This window comes from Gymnoscopelus braueri (genome assembly GCF_963280865.1).
Source record: "Gymnoscopelus braueri genome assembly, chromosome: 8".
NCBI lineage: Eukaryota > Metazoa > Chordata > Actinopteri > Myctophiformes > Myctophidae > Gymnoscopelus > Gymnoscopelus braueri.
Window position 1 is genome coordinate 46,381,448 of NC_137609.1, and position 19,830 is coordinate 46,401,277.

Below are 19,830 nucleotides of genomic sequence, written 5' to 3' on the forward strand. Positions count from 1 at the left end.
TTTGTGTTTGGTTGCGGACACAACTCTGAAACTATGTGGTGCCAGGAACCCCCATACGAGAACATTTGAGTTGAAAAAAAGGACCCCTGACCTGACCCCACTTTCAGAACCACTGCAATAGACTACAGAACTGCAAGGAGCAGCACAGTAAAATAACTCATCATAAGGCACTAGAACCACTGGTGGAACTGACCTACATATACAATCAAGAATGTCTTTCATTTTTCATGTCCCTGGTGAACCTGAATAGATTGAGTCGAGCTGAAGAGAGAGAGAGAGAGAGAGAGAGAGAGAGAGAGAGAGAGAGAGAGAGAGAGAGAGAGAGAGAGAGGCCCTTGTCCTAGTTCACACAGTACACTTTAGTATCAGGATAAGCCTCCTATCCCTCCACTCTTTCACAGAAGGCACAAAAGGATTTCCTAAATCCATCCTCTTAGGTGGATAATCTAATTCGACAAAGATAGAAAGAGTGCATCGGTAAAGGTTGGAAGATCACTTGCACACAGACAACACTCACAGATACATTTAGGTTCAGACCAGGCAAAAGGCTATAAAGTAGGCTACATTTTGAGACATGGTTTACATCTTTCCTTTAACATGATAAGCCGTCTCCTTTAAGGAAGTGTTAAAGAGTGACCCTAACCAAAATAATGTCCTGAAGCAGTCTTTTATCCCATACTGACCTTGACCAATTTTTTTTTAAGGATTGCAATGTCGGTCGGTTGGGTCTGCTCACTTTGGTCCCAAGCAAGTAATTCACTATGCACCTTCACGCTCCTCAGAGGAGGATGTCCCGACTGATTTTGGCAGCCCATGGCCTTTCCTGTAGCGCCACCTTTAGGCCATAAGGAACTTCAACCTAGCTTAAAGAAATCGGTGTATATACAGTAAATATTTTACATACATAATATATATGTATATATATATATATATATATATTTATTGATCATTCATCTTGTCTGTTTTTAATCACTGTGAAGTCAAAGACATGTTGGTAAAATTAAACTCATAGAGCTTACTGTATAAACCAGAGATGCCTAATTTCATGTGCCCGGAGAAGCATGACAAGATGACACATCAGTGTTTAGGAAAACAAACTTGGCCAAAATGGCTAGACAGACAATTTGCAAGACATTATGTACATCAGTGAACCATTTCCTCCTTACAAGTAGTTTATCAATTCCTTTTCAGTAATAAATAAATCAATGCATTGTAGTATTTCCATACCACCACAAGGTGTCAATATGACAAAGATGGTAAGACTGCAAACCCTGGAACCAAGACATTTTATTCATAGCACAAGCATTCAGCACATCATTTTGTGGTGAGTACATTATAAATAGGGATTTCATAACCTGACAAATACACATATATTTGTATAGTCCCAAAAACACAAAAAGATTTTTTACAGATATACCGTATAATAATATAACAATAATACGATTCAACCCAAAATTCAGGTACGATTATACACATATAGGTGAACAACTTTAAGCTGTCTGATGTCGTCAGTTCTTCTATTAAAACTAAACTAAAATTTAAAAAAAGAACAAAGAAAGGAAATGGTTTCATTTAAAAATGAACAAAGCCAATAGTATTAGTGATTAAGAGGCTTACATACAGTATCTACTACTGCTTAATAAGGCAGTTATGGACTGAGGCTCAAAGTGTCTTTAGTGGAGTACCTGTTAGCATTAGCTTATAGCAACTATGTAACTCTGTGACATACATTGTATCCCTTTTAAAGTTGTGAATTATTTGTACAGCCCAGTATTATGTTCGTGGGTTTTAGTTGTGTATCGTATCATATTGTATCATATTCTTGAAAACACATAGATGATATTGTTTGAAGACATGTGACAAACTCATGTAGTTGAAAATATGTTTTTTGAGTTATGCACTCCTCTCTAATAATATCACAGACTATCTGTATTTCACACATACACAGAGATAATTATGGTTCTTCACATTTCCGTAATCCTATAACCTCCCGTGTGTCCTAAATTTAGGTCAATTTGTCATCAATGAGCAGACCAGAAACAGAATCATAAACATGAAAACAGTGATTAATTCCACTGCAATTTTGAATTCTCTCTCTCTCTCTCTCTCTCTCTCTCTCTCTCTCTCTCTCTCTCTCTCTCTCTCTCTCTCTCTCTCTCTCTCTCTCTCTCTCTCTCTCTCTCTCTCTCTCTCTCTCTCTCTCTCTCTCTCTCTCTCTCTCTCTGAGTATTACAAGAAGTTCATTAAAATGTGTTACTTTGTACAGTATATCAGTAATGTTCAGTGTGGGCAATATCTCAAGTCAATATAGAGAAAATAATCAAATTATAAAACAATTCAGCAAAATTAAAGAAACAAGGAGTGTTCTGGGGCTGAATGAATTACATGGACCATAATATTCAACTAATAATCAGAATGATAGCTCATTCAGAATAAAAATAGTGTCCATGTAAACACACACAGTGTTAAACATCATATGCATATACAGTGTCAACAATATACTGTAGGACAATAAATTCCCTTTCCTGAAGGCTAAACACTGTAAAATTGCAAGTGTCAAGTTAACCACTTAAACCCTCAATACTTGGAGTTAGGGTTACATTTGTCGGGGGTCGGCTTTTTTTTTATCCCCCTACACCAACTTGACGTCTTGTGAGCTTGTAGATCTGCTACTTTTGGTGAAAGTTCAACCCCAGAATAGGGATGCTAGTGTTCAAGTGATCGGTTTTGAACAGAAGCAAATGGTAAACGTGTTAGGGAAACCTGTTTCCCTCGTCAGTGATACAAACTGGAATCACCAGCAGAAGATGACTACATTCTGCAGAGCTCATACTGCATCGTTTGGCAGTCAGCAATTTCCCCAATTGTCCGTCTAAAAATAAATAACCCAGTTTCCCTCAGCAGTATGAGCTCAAGAACTAATCTTACACAAGGTGGTTGTTTTTTCCCCTCATATGTGAATACCATGGACTGACTACAAAGACCTGAAACTTACAAGATTTAGGCCAGAAAGTAATTCAAATGTACTAGGACAAGAACGAGCTGTGGATATTTGCAGCCTAATGTCGGGGCTATTGGAAACCTATTACAATATACTGTACTAGCTAATTTCATTAATACAACATTTTAGTACAGTGGTATGCTTTCAAAGGCATTGTGGTCCTGTTAATATTTTGGTTCAGTGCAATACAAAGACCATCGACCCCCTTGCTTTTTAACCACTTAAACCCTATACTTATTTGACTGGAGTCCCCTAGGGCTCTATAATAGGCCCCCTCCTGTTTTCGCTTTACACTCATTCTTTTTGGCCAGATATTCCCCCAGCACAGGGAAGCTAGGGTGTAAGTGGTTACAATCTTTAAAAAAAAACGTTAACTCTGTGAACTTGTTTACCCAGCGAACATCTGGGGCGTGAGAGGTGGCGGCAGCCGGTCGTTCTCCGGGTTGTCGGCGTCGATGGCCGAGGGGGCGGGCGGCCGGATCTCCAGGGGGTACTTGTCCAGGATGCCCCGCACCTCCCGCTCCACGCTCTCCTGCCAGGAGAGGAGGTCGCTCTGCAGGCTCTGAGCGGCCTCCGTCAGCTTCTCCTGCCGCCTGTCCAGGCCCGACAGCAGCTCCAGGTTCTGGTGGAGCTCGGCCAGGGCGGGGTTCACGGGGGCGCGGTCCGCCGCCGCCGCCGCCGGGGCGGTTTGCGGCCAGCCGTCCTCCGACTCGGGCCGCCGCGGGGAGGCTTGGCCCGACATGTAGCGCTCGAACTCTTCCTCGGACAGGTTGAGGGACTGGGCGTCCAGCTTTTCGATGAAGGCCACGGCACAGCACTGCATTGACGTGTGACACACAAAAACACAAGTCATTACAAATATTAGGATCTTATGACTAGAGCCCGACCGATATATCGGTTTAGCCGATCTATCGGACATTATTTCACTTTTTTTTGACAACATCGTAATCGGCACTTAAGCCGCCGATATGTCCTGGCTTTTAACCACTTTCAACCTGGAGTCACGTCATTATAGGCGTAAATTGTCGTGACACTTTGTGAGCTTGTAAACTTGTAGAGTTTATTAGATATTTTTTTGAGTGGTTAAATGAAATAAAAGTTCAGTTTATGTGTATTTTATATTTACTTGTTTGCTTGTTCATTGTATAATTTAAAGGTAGGGTAAGTGATTTTTTTTGGTTAAAACAAAAAGTGTTTTTGTTAAAAGGTTAAAGCACTATAGTCTGATAGTAATCATTGCTATAGAGTGTGTGTTCAGTAACAGGAGTCTCTCTGTCTCTCCAGCTCTTTAATAAACAGAAAATACATTTTCCGGTAGGTGTCAAAATCTCAGCCAATCAGGGGAGTATCAGCTTCATTTTTATAGTGTTCCAGTTCCAATTTATTTGTGTCATCACTTCCAATTTCACTTTAATCTGTATCCTGTCTGAGTTCTCTATCCTGATTGGATACAATTGGTATCCAGACCTGAAAATGCATTTTCTGTTTAATAAAGAGGGGGAGAGACATGGAGACTCCTTTTACTGAACAAACACTCTATAGCAATGAGTACTATCAGAATATAGCTCTATTTAACACTTATTTTAACCAAAGTAAATCACTTAACCTACCCTACCTTTAAGTTAAATGTTGTTTTCATATATTGAAGTTTAGTATATATACTTAAAAGGACATGAAGGCACGCACACACAGGCGCGCGCACACACACACACACACACACACACACACACACAGTACACACACAGTACACACACACACACACACACACACACACACACACACACACACACACACACACACACACACACACACACACACACACACACACACACACACACACACACACACACACACACACACACACACACACACACACACACACACACACACACACACACACACTGACCAGGTTGGTGAAGTAGTATCCATCCTCGCCAGTCATCAGCCGGCTGGGGTTGCAGAAGCGTGTGATGTACTGGATGTTGGACTGAAGACGAGGCGGGTTGGCCTTCAGCACAATGTAAATGAGGGCAGGGAGGAAGTCGTCGGCGGAGGCCGGCTCGTTCTTGGTGATCTTGATGGCGGCGAAGATGTGCTTGCTGCAGCGCGTGATGCACGTCAGCTTATCTCGGGGTACTCTCTTGGAGTCCATCTCTATGATGTCTGAGGAGGAAGTGAAGGGTTCACACACATCAGTAGCTGCAATGAAGCTGGCTGATCACATCACTTGGCCCCTCAGGGACCCCAATACTGCTGGTTGTCTATCCTGGACCAGGATCCCCAATATTGTTGGTTGTCCAGCACCCCAGTAATGCTGGTTTTCTATCCTACCTGGACCTCGAGTACTGCTGATTTTCTATCCTACCAGGACCATTAGTACTTCTAGTTCTATCCTACCAGGACCTATAATACTGCTGGCTTTCTATCCAACATAGTTGATTTAATTAGTCCTTGAGTCACAAGCCGGAATGACATGGATGGTGGTCAGGAAACTTGCAACCAAACCGTGTCTTTTTACAAGGGGTAGAATAACAATGGACCAGCCTTCAATGCCATGCTATGGACGTTCAATGAGGAATGGTTAGCCTTGTCCCGAGGCCACTTTCTACACATGACATCATGACATGTGCAACATTGTTATCTCACTCAACAGTAAACAAACCAGCGTACAGTGTAAGTGTATACAAGCACATTTCTAAAGTTAAAATGTAATAACTTTAAAGACCTTTTTTTAATACCAAATTGGCCAAATTGTCAAATATTACATAAGAAAAGACATTGTGAAAATAGCATCATCTACAATGATCCGATCAAACAGTGCCTTGCGTTGGTGTTGCAAGGCAAGGCGTTGTGAGCTTGACGTTCGGCTATTTTCACAATATCTATCTGTGGAACCGAGTCAAATAAAATGCAATGCCTACAATTCCAAGTGCTAGTCCCCAGTTCAAATATGATTATTTGGGGGGGGGGTGGGGGGGGTAGCCTGGTAAACCCTCCCTCCGGAAATCTCATTTCCATTTGATTTCAGGAGTGAGTCTGGCATGATCCGCCTTTCTGCAATATTGGCTGTGTACGCCAAACGGCCGAGCCTATCAGCGTCGTCGCTCATTGTTCTGTGATTGACAGCTTACGTTGGCCAATCAGGTGGCGAGTTCGAGTGAGCCCAAAACACGAACGGCAGCCATCTTTTTCTTGTCCGCTATATTCTCCGCTATTTTTTTACTTCAAAAAGCTCTCTAACTTCTATTTTGAGGCACGGAATTTACTTCGTAAGATATCGTTTGGATAGAATTTAGTTGTTTAACTTCATATATGTGGTCAATTAATCATGACAAAGCCTATTTAAAAATAAAAATTTTGAGAACCGGTAGGGGCGGGCAGTGACACCCATGTATCCGAATAAGGCAACCCATTTTGGGCATGGCCGCCTCAAAAGTCCCGTTGCGTCACATTAGACTGGTGAACTGCTGATTGGCTGAAGGGGAAAAATTATCATTGGCTGAAGGGGTTGTCAGTCAACGGTATTACTCCCGCCCAACTCCAGCCCACAGCCAATATTGCAGAAAGGCGGATCAGGCCAGACTCACTCCTGGAATCAAATAGAAATGAGATTTCCGGAGGGAGGGTTTACCAGGCTAGGGGGGGGGGGTCGCGGCCTGAAAAGGTTGGGAACCCTTGACATACATTATGACACAAGACAAGCAACGCCAGCACCGTGCTGTCAGACCTGTTATTGCTTTGACCACGTTGTCAGACACCTCTGGCTGCTCCTCGTCCATAGGAACATACAGCATCTGGATGTCCACCCAGTGCAGCGCCCTGGACACACACACACACACACACAGCCACAAATTGTCATCTACACATTCATATTATGGCATGTTTTGCACAAAGCCATTGCTGAGTCACAATCTCTGAGAGTGTGATTAGAAACAGCACAGGGATTATTAACCATTTAAGGGCTATATATATATATATATAATTTACTTCGCTTTTTTCCTTTGGAACGGTTTGACACGCACGCACGCACGCGCACGCACGCACACACACACACACACACACACACACACACGCACGCACGCACGCACACGCACACACACACACACACACACACACACACACACACACACACAATTCCAAGAAAGATGAGCACAATACTCAATTTCATAACTGAGAATAAATATAGATTAATTTGCACTTCCGTTTTTTTAAGAGCCTTTCTCATACAGTTCAAAACAAAGTACAAGAATGATCATGTAGCGAACAGCGATGAACTGTGACTCACCTGATCCTGTGCTGTGTGGCCAGATCTTTCTTCTCATCGTCGCTAGTCTCTGGACAGAACACAGTCTTATACAGACGAGTCATGATGTATTTCTCCACCTGGTCCATGACTCGCTCCACACGCTCTGAGTTGCCTTAGGGGATCACACAGTCCATATTACTGAGTTATTCTATCAAAGTCGCTATGGTAGGGGTCTTCAACAGGGGGTCCGGGGGACCCCTAGGTGGTCCTCAGAGTTACTACAGGGGGGCCCACCAAATGTTTGTGTGATAGGAACTTCTTTTTTTTTTTTTTACATGAACCACTTGAACCCTAGAACTCCTTTTTGGAGGGGAACATCAGCCATACATAGCAGATCTACAAGCTCACACGCCTTGCGCTGCGAGCCGTTGTGAGCTTGCAGATCGGCTATTTTCGGGCAAAGAGGTTTGGTGTAGGGGGGAAAAAGAGCAGACCAAGTATTGGTCTAAGTATTGAGGGTTTAAGGGGTTAACTGTCTGAAAATACACATTAACATGAATCCAACACTGATGATAGTGCTGTCGAGTCTATGAAGCTATCTATGAAATCTATGAAAAAGTTTAATCTGCAGCACAATTTTATACAATATGTAGTGGCGGTCCCTGCTTCATCTCTATTGCTGCTAAGGGGTCCTTGGCCTGAAAAACATTGAAGACCCCTGCTCTATTGACCATATCAGATAAGCGTAAAGCCTAATTTATACTCTGTAGTGCAATGGTGTTGTTTGCCGACATGAACCGATTTTCAAGATAACACGTCGCACGCAACATGTTGTTAGCTTGCGGCAAGCGACCCCGCCGTTCGATTGAGAATGATTTGCTTAAGACACAGGTCTTGCTTAAGGCAGGTACACACTGCAGGATATTTGGTCCAATTATGCTGTCTGGGACCTTTTTTGGTGCTCGCCGACAAAACCTCCCGATCTGACGCAGATCGGGCTGTGATCGGCGAGGTTTTGGTCACTGTGTGTGACAGGCTCTGCGAGAGGATACGGCCACGATAATTACGCTCAGCGATGGCTTCCCGACCGTTTTCAAATATCTAGCTGGTTAGATATTCAGCTCTGTCCCAGACTCGACATGAGACAGTATCATACAGTATGAAAGGAGCTGAGACCACTCTGCGAGGAGATGCACGCTACAGCCAATGAGAGCACATTACAGCCACCGTGGCTATGGAGGGTCGTTGGACCTAACCACAACAAACAGTCCCTACCGTAATATTACCGTCCAGTCCTGTATTAAGTTAAACATTATAAAACAAAATGAGAGAGTGAGCGAGCGAGCGTGCTCGAGGGGGGGCTGTTTATTTTAGAGCAATTGCACAGAGAGAGAGAGAGAGAGAGAGAGAGAGAGAGACTGAAAGAGCCAGAGCGAGTGTCTGTGTGTGCACTGTGCAGCCGCAGCGTGTATCAGACAGCGTTGCCAGATTTTGCTAGAAATAAGCAAACATGTTTGTGAAAACAAGCCCAACAAAACCGACTATAAGCACTTTAAACCTATATACAAATATATTGGATATTTGAAAAATAGCCAATCGACAAGCTATCGATTATCAAAGAAAAATCTTGAAAAAATGTGAAAATTATGGAATATTTTGTATGGGGGGGTCTATGGCACAAAATGATATGGCACAACATATTATTTTCAGAAGGGGGAGGTCTGCGGGCAAATATTAATGTGGGGGTCCTTGCCATGAAAATGTTTGAGAACAACTGGTTCAAACAACATTAGGAAACAAGGCCAAATAAGCAACTACACTTTCAAGCAACTTTACAGAAAAACAATCCCAAAGTCGCTTATAATAAAAGGACATGGCAACACTGCGTGCTGCGTACTTGACAAGAGAGAGAGAGAGGGGGAGAGAGAGAGAGAGAGAAAGAGAGACTCATATATCACGGGAGACGTCGATTAAAATGAATTGGAATAAAAACAAACGTATGTATTGGGTCTGACCCTGGATAGCATCCAGTGAACTATCCTACAGTGTGTAATCCCTGGTCGGGGATCCATCTATAGTGTGAAAACAACAACGATATATGACAGCCGATTTCAAGAAATAAACTCCTGCAATGTGTAATGCTTAACGATCAGATGACTTCCCGACCACTTTAAAAGTCCTACAGTGTGTACCTGCCCTTAAGGACACCTCAACACTTAAGACAGTGCAGACTGGGGGGCGAACGGGAAAGCTTCCGATTACCAGACAGCCTCTCTACCCTCTCAGCTATGGCCGCCCTTACCTTACCTTACCCGATAGTGTATCCTTGTTATCAGCTTTAGTAATAATTAATCATGTGATAGGTACGGTTCCTGGTTGAGTCAGAAGGTGAGAATCCTTAAAGCACCAACCTTTAAAGTGGGTCATCAAGCGGTCCGACATGTTCTGGTAGAAGTCTTGAACACACTCTGAGAGTTCGTCAGCACCAAGGTCCTGACCAGACAAAAGATCACGAGGATATGAGCCATATGTACTGGTAAATCACTGTCAATGTACTTAATATTACCCTGATGTGCATGTCAAGACAGACATACACAGACTGACAGACAGACATAGGTCAAACTACGCATTAAGACAGGCGCAAAAAAGGTAACAGCATGCCTCTGTTCTTTGATTCTTTCTTCTGGTCAACAATCAAAAACACACTAGTTATGGTCAGTTCAATTCAACATCGGTCTGATTAGTTGATTTTGTAATGAATACCAAAATAATGACCAGATGATTGATAAAACATGTTAAATAGCATAACTTTAAATATCACATTATGAGGTGTAACTTCACAGGGCAAGTTTCATGTAATCTAGTTAGTAATGTACAATTATCTACCAATCACACCTACTATGCCATAAATAGATCTCCCATGAAAAAGGGTTGTTGAGCAAACCGAGTTAGCGGACAACTCAGACCTGTGTCTTTGATGGTTTTATTATTCACACACACACAATACAAACACACACTAACAATTTTAGGCCAGGTTATAAACCTAAAAAGGGAAACACAGACCATCACAACGACAAATTACTGACATGAAAATATACACACAAAACTATAAAACACATGTAGAAATATGTACATTTATAGTAGTGTTAACACGCTCTCATATCTCACCGTCAGCAATGGAAAATGACGAACGCAGCAATAACACCCTGGTAACTAGTAACACTGATGCATGCGTAGAACACTTTGTCCTGTTAGTGAGCATTCTCTCCATTTATATGGGTTTGGTCTACCCATGTGGGTGTAACCTTCTGTTGATTAATCATGTGACTTGTGTATCGTCTTAAATGTGGAAACACAGGCTTTAGCACTGTTCTAAAACAGTAGCCACAGTCCCCCTTCTCCTCATCTGACCTAATCAATCAACACAATCAAGTCCCCCACTGTGGACCCCAACACCACAGGTCAGAGCTGTGGTCTCCAGAATTGTATATATTTGTATCTATTATGACTAAATATCCTTCTGCTGGCTCCCGTCCACTCCCATTCTATCTCCTTGCAAAAAAACTCCAAATTTCCTTAACTTTTTACAGTGTGGAAAACGAGTCATTTTCGATGCACGATCACTCCGCCATGGCGACTCGCGTGAGAGATGTTATTGTTCCAGGCGTTAGCCAGGACCATCCACCATCGTGCACGCATCTATTGTTTAGAATCGGGTGCTCGTCGTGGGGTCTACCAGCTGTAAACAGCGTAGCGTTACAAACGGTGAGATCTCTGGCACTCAGCGTACACTTTTTTTAATAAAACTCTGGCACCGAATGTGCTAAAAGCATTATTTTACACTTTGGCTATTCAAAAGTAGCAGATATACAAGCTTGTAGATCTGCTATTTTTGAAATATCGTGAAAATGTGTGCAAATCTTTGAATATATACATTTTTAAAGCGAACATTTTTAACTCAAATCTTTGCTTCCGGGGGTCCCTGGAACAAAATATTTTGAGATGGGGGTCCGAGGCCAAATACATATCATTTTGGGGGTCCTTGACATGAAAAAGTTTGAGAACCACTGATATAGAAACTTTTTTTTTTTCCTACCGTTGGGATTTAGAAGACTTTATAGAGATTTATAGAATTTATAGAGATTTATATAATCGGCTTCAGGTCTTAATGGGTTAAAGTGGTTAGTTTTGCATGAGGGCAGACCTTTTTGTTGCCCATGCTCTCGATGAAGGCCCGGCACTGCTTGTGGATCTCCCGGCCAGGCTTCTGTAGGTTCTTCAAAAAGTCCACAAAGTCCTTGGAGACCCGGTCCGTCTCCATGCTGGCCTGGCGGCTGATGGACGGGCTCGGTGTCTTGCCCTCTTGGGTTTCTGCGGAGGAGGAATGCTCGTTTAGTTCGATCCTTACATCCTTCACGGCTGGCTAGTATGACATTATTGAGACCTCTGGGTTGGGATGTTGTTCACGGCAGAACAATTAGCCAGACTTACAAAGCAGCTAATGAGATGTCTGGAGCAGAACACCAAGCATTCAACTGTCAGTGTTCGATGACACGATACACTACATACAGTATATGGTCTTTGTTAGGGGATATTTTCAAATCAATGGGTGGGGTTTGTTCTCTGTTGACATGGGACTGTACTTTGGGGCGGGGCTATTTGAATCCAATATCATATTTATTACGAAATCCCAGATGATGAGATCTAGTCTCATATCACGATATCGATATAATATCAATATATTGCCCCGCCCTAGACCTAGTGTATCCATCATATAATCCCAACATCCCTGTGATGAAATTTGGGTCGGAGTTAAAAAAAAAAAAGAATTTCCGTTAAAGTGTACAGAAATAACAAGGAGGGGTGGGTTTGTTTAATAGCTTAAAGATGCTGCGTGGGTGTGTGTAGCATCCAAGGGTTATGCCAATCGTTAAAATATGTATTTTTATTGTGATGATTTTAATCTCCTGGACTGTCATAAGTACGCAATTTACACTGTGATTCGGTTTTCTTCATTGCTAACTGCCGGAGTGCAATTGAGAGCCACATGTATAATAAATGTGTAAATAAAAAAATAAAAAATTGGGTTGGAGACCTAAATCAGGGGGCAGGGGGCCCCTCTGCCCCCTGATTTATTATCTCTCTCTATTGTCCCGTCTCTAATAAAGCACTAAGTAAATAATATTGGAGGAAAAACAAATAATAATGGAGACAAATTGATGACATACTAATGGCTTCTCACAGAGGGATGATCTGGGGTCTAATACTCTAGCGCAGGGGTCTTCAACAGGGGGTCCGTGACCCCTAGAGGGTCCTCAGAGATACTAAAGGGGGGCTGCTAAATCTTTCTGAGACAGGACCTATTTATTTACATTAACCTCTGAACCCTAGCATCCCTATTCTGAGAGGAACATTAGCCGAAAATAGCAGATTTGCTTGTAGATCTGCTATTTTCGGCAAAGAAGTGTAGAAGGGAAAAGAGTGAGATTCAACATGCATCCAATATGTACAGGGGGTCCCTGCTTCATACTTAGTGGTGTCAAAAATAATCGATTAATCGCAATGCGGACATGGACAATTATGAATCGATTCACAAATGTCAATAATCGATTAATCGAATAATCGATTTTGAAAAAGAAAATATGTTTTTTTTATTAATTCTTTTAAATATATATATTTTTTTTTGTTTTTTAATCATGTTGCTAATTGCACAGAGAAGCAGGCAGATGTATATGTCGTTCAGTATATCTGACTGCTTGTATTGACTGATGAAAAAGTTTCCATGTTGTACAATAATATAGAAAAGTGTGATGCATCGCGATGCATCGTCGAATCGAATCGAATCGAATTATTACTAGTAAGTCAGACTAGTTCAGCGAGTTAGGTGTTATACATGGCTGCTACTGTATGCACTACATGGTCTTTTCGGCAACTTCACACCTATAATGACACATTATTACTGGGAGCTAACTGGAAGAAATATTGTAGAATGACTTAAGGCCTCTAGGACATCGTGTGGTGTATTTTTGTCAAGAGGCTATACTCCTACGGCGGGTTAATCAGGGACAAAGAGATCCAGTGCAACAAACACCCACCTCTTAGTCTGGCCACCAACGCTGCCAGTACAGCCACAATGTGAGGGGATACAATGACAGTAAACGATAAGTAAGCCACATCCAAATCAATAAAACATAAAACACACAAAACAAAGTGACACACTACTGCACATAAGTTTATGTTATGTACACGGCCAGGACTCTAGCCGGCAGGCCTGAATCACGCCAAACCCACTGCAAACCATAGGAAGCACCAGCAATCCGTCTATCTATGCCATTCAGCTTCGTTTGCAAAGTTGAATGACATTCTACACCGAGCCATCTAAATAAACAAGAGTTAATGCAGTTACTGCAGAACCAATAGTCTCCCAGCTAAGTAGTAAACCTTTGAGACGACAAGAGCTTCTCAAAAGTGTCTCCCTTTCTCCGGGGGTTAAGCCGTTACCTTCGGTGGGGGAACCCATTTCCCAGGAGGGGGTAAATATTCCTCTCCAGTCTCTATGGCTCTTCTCCTCTCTCTCAGAGGGGGCTGAGAACAAAATGGGAGGAATGGAGGGGCCGGGGAGGAAAGACGTGAGGGAAAGCCAAAGAGCATGATGTGGGACAAAGTAGGAGACAGGTTGTTTTGAGACGGGGGTGAGGTGGGTTAGGATAATGGGAATGAACGGTTACAATGGTCAAGCCACACACACAATTGGGATTGGAATGAATTACACAGAGGTGGTTAGAACTCATTAAAAGTGAAGAGACGCAACAGTAAGAAAGAATGGAAACCATACACAAGGAAGACATGAGTAAAAAAATATTGAATGAATGTTAATGAAATAAGGAAGAATGAAAGCAAAGGTGAAATGTGATGAATGGTGGATAAATGTACCCTACTAAATAATGTCAACAGATATCTTTTACCGTTTGCAGTAAGGCTACATTAGCAACAACTACTCCATGACAAATCTCTTCTTTTTCTTGTCCCTGATGCCCCTGTACTTTGGTTGGGGACCATGCCCAGAGAGCACTGACCAGCGGTTAGATCATTTCTCCAGGGACTTTATTGTAATCCAGTAAACATCGTTGCAATTACCTTTCTCCTTCGGGAGAGGGAGACAACGGAGATGGACCTTAAGTATTGCCGCTTTGAGTTGTCATGCTTGGTACCTTGGTACCCAAATGTAAGTTCCCAGGCTAGCTACCCAAGAGTTAAAGTCAGGGATCAGAGAGTTTAAAATATTCGCTTCCCGCGTTCGCGCGTCTTACTTGTTTTAAGACTAAATTTAATTAGGTAGAAAAAAATCACACCCAGTGTGAAGTGAGCGGTGCTATTTATGAGTTATTAATTTCATCATGCATCTCGGTAGCCAATCACAGCACGTCCTGCGAAGTGACGTGCTTACATCTTTTACATTATTATTAATTTCATCATGCGTCTCGCTAGCCAATCACAGCGCGTCTGCGAAGTTTGAAGTTAATTTCATCATGTGTCTCGCTAGCCAATCACAGCACGTCCTGCAGAGCCTAGCCTATGGGCGTGTTTTCCACAGCATGGCGTCACAGCGAAAGACAAATTTTCACGACGGAAAGAAAGACTTTCACCACGGATGGGTCCTAAACCCTCTTATAGGAGCGGTTGCAACGCTCAAAAATTAGGTTAGCCCCCCCCCCCCCCCCCGAGAGGTGATTATTCACTTGGATTCCTCTCTAAGTTAAGTAAAAAGGGAGTTGGGTTTATGTAGAACAGGCATTTTTCCCAACAGAAAACAATATATTAGGTACAGCATTTACATTACGCAGGCTTAGGACTTTATAAAGCCTCATTCTTCTGCAGAAGAATTTGACTGATTCTGACAAAAAAAAAAAATAATAACTTTTAAAGCCTAATATTTGTCGAATAAAAAATGTAAGCCATTCTAAGCCATTTTAAGGATCTGCGGATACAGTAAGTTCTCTGGCTACCTGGTACCTGTGTGTATAAATTAAGTTGTCACGCATGGTATTTTTGTAACCATGTCAAGAGATAAAGTTGTCGGTTACCTTTCTTGGGGGCTGTGCGGGACGACGGGCTGAAGAACTTCTTGACAGTGGTCACTTTACGAGTCTTCTCGTTGGTCTTCTTCTCCTCGAATTTGGAGAAGGGTCCCAGAGAGGCCGGGCTGGGTTGGGCCTGAGGTGGCGGGGCCTGGGACGTGGCCTGGGACGGAGCCTGGGCTCCCTGGATACTGGCGTAGGCTGCCTCCTCCTCCCTCTGCAGCCTGTGTGTGGAGTAGGGATGGGACGATATGAAAATGTCATGTCACGATTATTGTGACCAAAATCATTTCGATTTACAATATTATCGCGATCATCAAAATATGCTTAAAAACTCTTTAAAATGCCACTATTGTTACCCACTTGAACCCCAGCATCCATAGTCTGGAGGTGGAACATTTGCCATAAATAGCAAATAGTAATTTTGGCAAAGAGATATGAAGTGAAAAAAATACTGTATCAAGTACGTTCTTTACAGTTAGTTTTACCAATTCTAGAGGGCTTATTGTTTTGTCTCTGCGATATTGTCAGGGAGGTGGCTCTGTATCGTTTATGATAGTCAGTCGCTCATATTTGATACAGTCTGTTTCTGGCAAAGATTTTACAAATTCAAGTAACATTAGCGTTTTCTCACCGTCAGTTGATGTTTCATATCCATAAGAGTGAAACCACCAGGATCATTTCATTTGTTTATTTTTGGAACACAGTTCTTATTTGACGCGCTATTAAACACGTCTATGGGAAGCGACCCAGGTAGGATGCGTATATTACGTCAGACTTCGGTGCTCTATTGTAGATAGGCTAGAAAGACAGTGATGATTGGGCACAATTTCATAGCGTGTACATGTGGAAGCCGGTCTTACTTCTCGGCCAGGGCCCAGTCCTCTTGGATCTGTTTCTGGCGGGACCGTTGATACTCCTCTCTCCAGCACTTGGAACACAGGCCCTGCCACGCCGCGTTGCCATAATAACCACAACCCTTCTTACACAGCAGCTCCGACTGGTCCACGTGGATCCCACGCCTCTCCGTCCGTTGACTCATGGTGCTGGATAGCCTGCCTGGTGAGGGAAAACCATTAGCTCACATCCTCTGTTTGCTTATTCGCTTTGAAAAGTACCATTTAGAAACTGTACCGTTTTATTTGTCCTTCTAGTTATGCCACAAAGCCATTTGTGAGTTTGTTTTGGAAAGAAGTAACCTATATTCATAGTTATTAATGCATTTTTTGTAATGATAATTATTCATTCTTGTGACTGACTATATATCTTTAGTTTAGAGCAGGGGTCCTCGGAGTTACTACAGGCGGCCGCCAAATCTTTGTGTGATAGGAAATTATTATTATTATTATTATTTTTACATTAACCACTTGAACCCTAGTATCCCTATTCTGGGGGGAACATTCACCCAAACGTCAAGTTCAGATTCAGAATTAGAATCAGAATCTTTACCAAGGATTGAGGGTTTAAGTGGTTAATGTCTAACAATCCTCGTTAACATAAATCCAACATTCGAAAATGTACATAACACTGATGATAGTGCTGTCAAACAAGTCTATGAAGCCATCTATGAAAAAGTTTAATCTGCAACACAATTTTATACAATATGTAGTGGGGGGCGTCCCTGCTTCATCTCTGTCTCAGCTAAGGGGTCCTTGGCCTGAAAAACGTTGAAGTCCCCTGGTTTAGAGTTAGTGTTTACAAGCTCTGTACTCAGTAAACTCCAGTCGTATCCAGTGGATGTAGCATCCTGACCCTTAGTTAATGTATAACTACACATAAATCATTCAATCACAAAAAATCACTCAATAATCAATACATATAAGCAACTCATAGTTATCAGATATCAAATAGAACAATGGGGCACAATAGCCAACAATACCAAACATGCCAACTAACAATTTCAAAAGACAACATTAAAGGGGGGCGCAGGCTACCATTTTCGGTGGTCACCTTATCACCGCGGTGGTGTAAGTCTCCCAGACGTTTGACAGTCCGAAAGCAAACATTATATTTTCAAAACTGTTGAAACTGCACACACTAGAAACAGTACTCCCAGTCCCCTCTCCTCTCCTCTCACTCTCATTAAATCTGAATGAGACCAATGAACCACTCCATGATCATATGATGGCGTCGTGGACAGCAAATAGCAGATCTATAAGCTCACAACGTGTCCTAGATCTCTATTTTCTGCAATCTGCAACGCTGCGGTACAATAACATATAACTGGGGCTTAACCACATGAACCTTAGCATTCCTATTCTGGGACGAACATTCGCAGAAAATAGCCAATCTACAAGCTGGGGGTTGGGTGTGGGTGTGCTTGTAGATCGGCTTTTTCAGCGAGGACATTTGGTGTTGAAGGCAAAAAAGGAGCAAACCTAGTATAGAGACCTGGAGAACCTGTTCAACTACTGTAAGTATATATGGTTTCACTGGTTAAACACAGTGACACATTGCATAAGTGCACCTGGCGGAGATCCGAGCTCTGCAGAGCACCCCTCTCTAGTTGAGTTTTGCTTGGATTTTGTTGGTTTGTGCAAGCAGGTAATTAACTATCTAGCTGGCATGGTAGAAACCCAGAGCTGTACTAAAGGCCATGGAGCCAAGGGTTAGGAACTACTGCTTTATACTACAATATAATGCTTTCATTGTACGGTCCCATTGGCATGCCAAATACATATCCCTGTCAAAATGTGTTCCCTGTTTCCCCCCCCAATGCAGGTCAACAGGTCGGACCTGCCAAATGTTGCATCCCTGCCCAAATGTGTTCCTCTCAATACAAATCAAGACTATAGATGTATTTGACAGATTTTGACATTATGATCTGAGAGTCAGACTCGCTAAAGTACATCTATGATAGTCTTGATCCAAGACTATACAATGCATAGCAACTTAAGGGAGTTAACCCATATATGGTGTTCAACCATGTAGATTTAACATGATAATCGTTTTGTGTAGGTTATCAAAAAGTTAATAAATGTTTAAATTGAGGTTTACTGGTGGGATTACTTTGCATGCCGTACCAAAACAACCCTATTTCGACCTAGAAACGAAGTATACACCCATTGATAGCTTAGCCGGCCAAGCTACACAATGCTAAGCTACACAACAACAACAACACAGCTGCATTAAACATGCTAGCTAACGTTAACTGACGGGAGTTCAAACAACAACAACAACAACACGTTCTGACTGTCGTCATTACTTTAGAACGGCGTTTATGCACGTCGTTACATTCATTCTCACCTGTCTTTGTTTTTTCAAGGACGACTTTCTAGAATGAATGTAAACAACAGCCTCTGTCCTGCTGCTGCTGTCGCCGCAGACTGCGCGTGCGTCAGCTGTCAACAAAAAGAACAGATCTACAAGCTGTCAACGCGTCGCGTGGCAACGCGTTGACAGCTTGTAGATCTGTTCTTTTTGACTCACGGTGGAGTGCAAGGGAGGTGCGTTCGCCGCAGCCCGGAATTTACAGCCTCTAGCTTATTTTTTTTATTTTTTTTAATTTTTTAAATTTTGTATTGATTTTAAAACATAAAAGTGCATGGACAAAACAGACAACTATGCAGACAAACACAATTACAAATAAAAAGAAAGGGGGGGGGGAATAAGATACAAAGATTAAAGGTAAAGTGTGAATCATACAATAAATCACGGCTGAACCAGAGATGTGTTGAGCTTTAATTTCCTCCGTTGTGGAAAGTCTGGTGACGCGAAAACTATGGGTGCGTTCGGAAATTACGCACCGGAGCACACTCGCCTATTAGTTTGTATTGGCCAGTGCGCTCAGTGCTGTATTTTCGAACGCGCCCTATGATAGGTTAGCCTGGTTCCAGACCATAGACCCCGCCCACTCTCTGAGCTCATTATCAGCCTGAAGCTCCACGCAGCTTCAGGCTGATAATCAGGCTAATGATAGGTCCAAAACGTAAAAACAACTATCTGCCCGAAAACATGTATGCATTGTTACAGACACATAAAGAAGAGTCGAAAACAAGAGCGAAAACAATTAGACATGCACTTCACTGTACATGCAGTCGTGCACTTAATATAAAATAAGCAATATGACAAGATGAGATACATAATAAGTCATTCATAGGGCGAAGGAGAGAGAGAGAATTAAATAATGGGTTGGTCGCAGCTTTTGCACTGTTGACCTTGGCTCAAGTTGGCTGTAGATCTCTCATAGATCAACACACATACCCCATCAAATCAGCTCTTAAAGATCCAGTGCAATGACATTTTTAGTCATTTTATTTTGAAACGGCCTCACAACCAATCAGAAGGTTCCATCCCTTCAGACTATGGCACAGTGGGATCTCACTCACATGGTGCACAATGTTATTGTTTGTAGCCTGCAGGTGCAGCTGGCCAAGGGAGAGAAATGGCCACTGTGCAGAATATTTGTTACCAAGCTGCTTATTTCTAATCTAAAATGTTTTCACATACATATTTTAGTGTGCTGATTAAGTTTACAATGAGTATTACACTGTCTGGATGTCATC

General features: G+C 42.3%; 2 protein-coding genes across 3 annotated transcripts in view; one reads left to right on the plus strand and one right to left on the minus strand.

The window, feature by feature from the left end:
• pom121 (POM121 transmembrane nucleoporin) overlaps positions 1–19,830 on the plus strand; it is a 357,082-nt gene that overhangs the window by 178,300 nt on the left and 158,952 nt on the right. The window lies entirely within an intron of this gene.
• rabgef1 (RAB guanine nucleotide exchange factor (GEF) 1) lies at positions 1,277–18,657 on the minus strand. Of its 2 annotated transcripts, XM_080434599.1 has the most exons (10): positions 18,572–18,657; positions 16,189–16,384; positions 15,332–15,549; positions 13,749–13,832; positions 11,452–11,618; positions 9,659–9,740; positions 7,287–7,419; positions 6,729–6,820; positions 4,908–5,164; positions 1,277–3,818 (listed from the first exon to the last, which is right to left on the minus strand). In XM_080434599.1, the coding sequence occupies exons 2-10, from the start codon at positions 16,365–16,367 to the stop codon at positions 3,390–3,392; spliced, it is 1,641 nt and encodes a 546-aa protein (XP_080290725.1). In that variant the 5' UTR covers positions 16,368–16,384; positions 18,572–18,657; the 3' UTR covers positions 1,277–3,389. The 2 variants fall into 2 exon arrangements, with proteins under 2 accessions (XP_080290725.1, XP_080290726.1); XM_080434600.1 differs by lacking the exon at positions 13,749–13,832.